General features: G+C 45.2%; 2 protein-coding genes across 2 annotated transcripts in view; one reads left to right on the forward strand and one right to left on the reverse strand.

Annotated features, from left to right (window-relative positions):
* Positions 1 to 5,139, reverse strand: part of ATL3 (atlastin GTPase 3) — a 45,941-nt gene that overhangs the window by 39,943 nt on the left and 859 nt on the right. The window lies entirely within an intron of this gene.
* RTN3 (reticulon 3) overlaps positions 396 to 5,139 on the forward strand; it is a 112,842-nt gene continuing 108,098 nt past the window's right edge. The window contains exons 1-2 of the mRNA XM_011993584.1: positions 396 to 468; positions 3,707 to 3,759. Coding sequence (XP_011848974.1) covers positions 396 to 468; positions 3,707 to 3,759 — 126 coding nt within the window. The remainder of the gene's footprint in view (positions 469 to 3,706; positions 3,760 to 5,139) is intronic.

Genomic DNA, 5,139 nt, shown 5'->3' on the forward strand with positions numbered 1-5,139 from the left:
AAAAAAAAAAAAAAAAAGTGTACTGAGCAATGTGAATGTAATGACACACAGCACATACAATAAACTATTGTGGGTTTTTTTGTTTTTTTTTTTGAGACGGAGTCTCACTGTCACCCAGGCCGGAGTGCAGTGGAGCAATCTCAGGTTACCACAACCTCCACCTCCCGGGTTCAAGCGACTCGTCTGCCTCAGCCTCCTGAGCAGCTGGGACCACAGGCATGCGCCTCCACGCTCGGCTAATTTTTGTATTTTTAGTAGAGACGGGGTTTCACCATATTGGCCAGGCTGGTCTAAAACTCCTGACCTTGTGTTCCGCCTGCCTCAGCCTCCCAAAGTGCTGGGATCCCAAAGCTACTGCTCCCGGCCAATAAACTATTGTAAAATGAATGAATGACATGTACCATAATATAGTTGAAGGTTACAACCCAAAGGATGCAAGTGGCATTGCTAGAGCAGTAGACATGGAAGGTAAAAATTATGTGGTTACAAGACGGGATAATCCAATGATAAGAATGTATACAGTTGAGGCCGGGCACTGTGGCTCATGCCTGTAAATCCCAACACTGGAAGGCTGAGGCAGGCGGATCACCTAAGGTCAGGAGTTTGAGACCACCCTGACCAACATGGAGAAACCCCGTCTCTACTAAAAATACAAAATTAGCTGGGTGTGGTGGCACATGCCTGTAATCCCAGCTACCCAGGAGGCTGAGGCAGGAAAACTGCTTGAACCCCGGAAGGCGGAGGTTTCGGTGAGCTGAGATTGTGCCATTGTACTCCAGTCTGGGTGGAAGACTGAGACTCCATCTCAAAAAAAAAAAAAAAAAAAAAAAAGAAGAATGTATACAGTTGTGTACGGTGAACTGCACTTCAAGAGAAGCTGAAGACTACTGAGGACAGCTGGTGGGGGAAAAGTCCTTACTCATCTCTTCCTCTCCCTATAGCATAGTACCCAAGAATAAAGGAAGGGAACCAGGCTGTTTAGTTGGAAGAGCTGGGGTGATTCTGCATTTCTCTTCACACCAGTAATAAAAGCATGATTATCAACATCCACCAGATTAAAAAGATCTTCTTGGCCAGGCATGGGAAGTCCCGCCTATAATCCTAGCACTTTTGGGAGGCCAAGGCAGGCAGATTACCTGAGAACAGGAGTTAGAGGCCAGCCCGGGCAACAGGGCGAAACCCCATCTCTACTAAAAATATAAAAAATAACCAGGCATGGTGGTAATGCGCCTGTAATCCCAGCTACTTGGTATCACTTGAATCTGGGAGACAGAGGTTGCAGCGATTCAATCACTGCACTCCAATCAAGGGAACAGAGCAAGACCCTGTCTCAAAAAAAAAAAAAAAAAAAAAGATGTTGTTCACTGACAGTGCCCCTTGGATTTGGGCCTATATAAAGAAGAATTATTTTGAGCTGTACACACCACCAATAACGCAAGTTAAATGGAGCTGCTTGTATATTACACCTTTTTTAAGACTGGGTCTCACTCTGTGGCACAGGCTAAAGGCGCAGTGGTGGTTCACTGCAGCCTGGACCTACGGGGCTCAGGCAATCCTCCCACCTCAGCCTCCCAATATCATCTCACTGCAACCTCTGCCTCCTGGGTTCAAGCGATTCTCCTGCCTCAGCATCCTGAGTAGCTGGGATTACAGGTACCCGCCACCATACCTGATTTTTTATTTTTAGTAGAGGCGGTGTTTCACCACCTTGGCCAGGCTGGCCTCGAACTCCTGACCTCAGGTGATCCGCCCGCCTCAGCCTCCCAAAGTGCTGGGATTACAGGCGTGAGCCACCGCACCCGGCCTACCCTCTATTTGGATGATACAACTTCACAGATCTCTAACCTGCATTTAGTCTAAATGTACAACTGCCTAAGGGACAGATTCACCTGCTTACTCTCAGAAGTAACCTGTGGAAATAAATGAATTTAGGACTCAAAACACAAGTTCCCGTTCTAGCCCTACCACTAACAACCTGTGTGAGCCTGGACATGTCTAGTTTTCAGTTTCATCAGTAAAATGAGTCAAGTGCTAGCTGGGTGCAGTGACTCATGCCTGTAATCCCAGCACTTTGGGAGGCCGAAGGGGATGGATCATTCACTGTACGATCAGGTGATCTGCCCACCTCAGACTCTCAAAGTGCTGGGATTATAGGCATGAGCCACTGTGCCCAGTCCACTTCTCAGAAATCTTAAACTCTGGAGATCTAGTCTGCCGGGAGGGTACTAAAAATATCTGTAAGCGGCAACCTTACATGCCTTGTCCCTTTAGAGAAGCAATTATTTTCCAAGGTCTAATTCTGCATACTGCAACAACAGTTAATGCTATATTACATTGCATGAATATGGATAACATGTGGTATTATTGCACAGACACAAAGCTACAGCTGGACCACAGTCACATCTGTCATTCATATGTATTTATGTGAATTTACAACCTATGTTTAAAATTCCAGAAATAAACAATTCATAAGTCTTAAGATTGCAATGCAGTTCTAAGTACCATGATGAAATCTTGTGCTATCCTGCCAGGGACATGAATCATTCCTTTTTCCAGAATGTCCACACTTTATACACTACCATGCCCATTAGTTACTTAGTAGCCTTCTCATTCATCAACATAGTGTATACAGGGCTCAGTGCCATCAGCAGTTTCAGGTATCCACTGGGGGCCTTACAATGTATTCCCCTCAGATAATGGGGACTACTCCATTGCTGTAAACAGTTCATGATAATATTCTATCAGTCATCAATTCAAGTATGTAGAAAATGTTGAAAATCTTTGTATAATAATTAGAAAGTTTTTTTTTTTTTTTTTTTTTGGAGACAGATTCTTGCTCTGTTGCCCAGGCTGGTAAGCAGTGGCATCATCCCTGCTCACTGCAACCTCCAATCACTCAAGTGATTCTCCCACCTCAGCCTCCCAAGAGTTTAGGATTCCTGAGAAGTGAGCCGGGTGCAGTGGCTCACGCCTGTAAACCCACCACTTTGGAGGCCAAGGCAGATGGATCATTTGCGACCAGGAGTTTGAGACCAGCCTGACCCATACGGTGGACCCTGTCTCTACTAAAAATACAAAAAAATTGGCCAGGAGTAGTCCCAGCTACTCGGGAGGTTGAAACAGGAGAATCGCTTGAACCTGGGAGACGGAGGTTGCAGTGAGCCGAGATCGTACCATTGCACTCCAGCCTGGGTGACAGAGCGAGACTCTGTCTCAAAAAAAAAAAAACAGAAACAAAAAACTGACAGTGTAGACTAGGGTTTCTCAACCTCGGCACTACCAACATATTGACACTGGGGCTGCACAACTGTTGTGGGGGGCTATCCTACGCACTTCAGGCTATTGAGCAGCATCCCTTGCCTCTACCTACTAGATACCAGTAACATTCCCCACAACAGGTTCTAACACCCAAAAAATGTCTCCAGCCATTGCTAAATGCTCCAGGGGCAGGAAGAGGCAATATTACCGTAGGTTAAGAACCACTGAGTAGAGCCAGTCTTGGCGCTCATCCTTACCATTCAGAGAGTTCTGAAAACAAAGTAACCAGTCACAGAAACACTTTGCTAAGTAGATTCATGTATGACTCAGGGTAAAGTTATGATCTGAGTTTTCTAGTCTCCTTATAAAATATTAGATTCTCTAAAGGGCAAGAGCAACACACCCAAAACAGAGCCATACCATTTTCATGCCTTGTTCTTGCTGGCAGTCTTTAAGGTTTCTAACCTTAAACAGACAAAGCCAGAGAAAACATCATCACAGGCAAGATAAGTATACTAAGACCTTAGCCAACTCCAGAACTGCTGGGTGTGGCTCCTTCTGGGTGGTGGAGGGGTGGGAGCTTCTACATACCGTTTTGTCTTAAGGCAGTGCTGCAATATGCTTAAGGCTGTTTCGGTGAAAGTACTATTTAAATCCAATTAACCAGAATACTGGGCAAATTTTATATTTGTCTGTTGTAGAAAATCTTTTCGCCTTAGCACCGAAGGCTGAACAAAACCATATTTTTTTTTGTTGACTAAGGATTGTGTAATGCTTCATACATTTACAAAAATTATCTATGACTAAACGGTACTGAAGATTCAGAAAATCCAAGGAGAGGGCTGAATCTGAAAATGATGCCAGGCTATACTACAAGCGAAGGAAAAACAACCTTTCTAATGGAACGAGCGCAACAACAATTTTGTATCTCTTTCCTAAGCATAAGAATGCCACCAAAGGTTTTAATTAGCTGTGTTCCTTTTTTTTTTTTTTTTGAGACAAGGTCTCAGTCTGTTGCCTAGGCTGGAGTGCAGTGGCAAGAAAAAGGCTCACAGCAAAAAAAAAAAAAAAAGAAGGCTCACTGCAGCCAACTTCCTGGGCTCACTCCATCCTCTCACCTCAGCCTCCTGAGTAGCCAGAACTACAGGCCTGCAACACCACCTTGGCTAACTTTTTTTAACTTTTTTGCTGCGGGGCGGGGGAGGGCCGGTCTCATCATGTTGACCAGGCTGGTCTTGAACTCCTGACCTCAGGTGATTCACCTGCCTCAGCTCCCAAAATGCTGGGATTACAGTTGTAAGCCACAGCTCTCGGCCAAGTAAGGATTTCCTAATTAGCACCTACTATACCAGGAAAGCCTATCTTCTAATCTGTTAACCTAATTCAACTGTGAAATATATCTAACGTGTTCTAACAATCAAAATACCACGCAAATGGGCCAGGCGCGGTGGCTCACACCTACAATCCCAGCACGTTGGGAGGCTGAGCTGGACGGATCACCTGAGGTCAGGAGTTCAAGACCAGCCTGGCCAACATGGTGAAACACCCCCTCTCTACTAAAAATACAAAAATTACCCGGGCACGATGATGGGTGCCTGTAATCCCAGCTACCTGGGAGGCTGAGGCAGGAGAATCTCTTGAACCTGGGAGGCGGAGGTTACAGTGAGCAGAGATCGCGCCATTGCACTCCAGCCTAGGCGAAAGAGCAAAACTCCGTCTAACCAAAAAAAAGAAAAAGAAGAAGAAAATTAAGCTAGTACACATCATCACATCTATCCTCTGTTATTTCTCCTATTTCATGAATTCTACTACAATGAGGTAGTAAACTGTAGCTAACAAAATAATGGGCCGGGCACGGTGGCTCACGCCTGTAATCCCAGC

The sequence above is a fragment of the Mandrillus leucophaeus genome, unplaced genomic scaffold, assembly GCF_000951045.1.
Source record: "Mandrillus leucophaeus isolate KB7577 unplaced genomic scaffold, Mleu.le_1.0 Scaffold43, whole genome shotgun sequence".
Lineage (NCBI taxonomy): Eukaryota > Metazoa > Chordata > Mammalia > Primates > Cercopithecidae > Mandrillus > Mandrillus leucophaeus.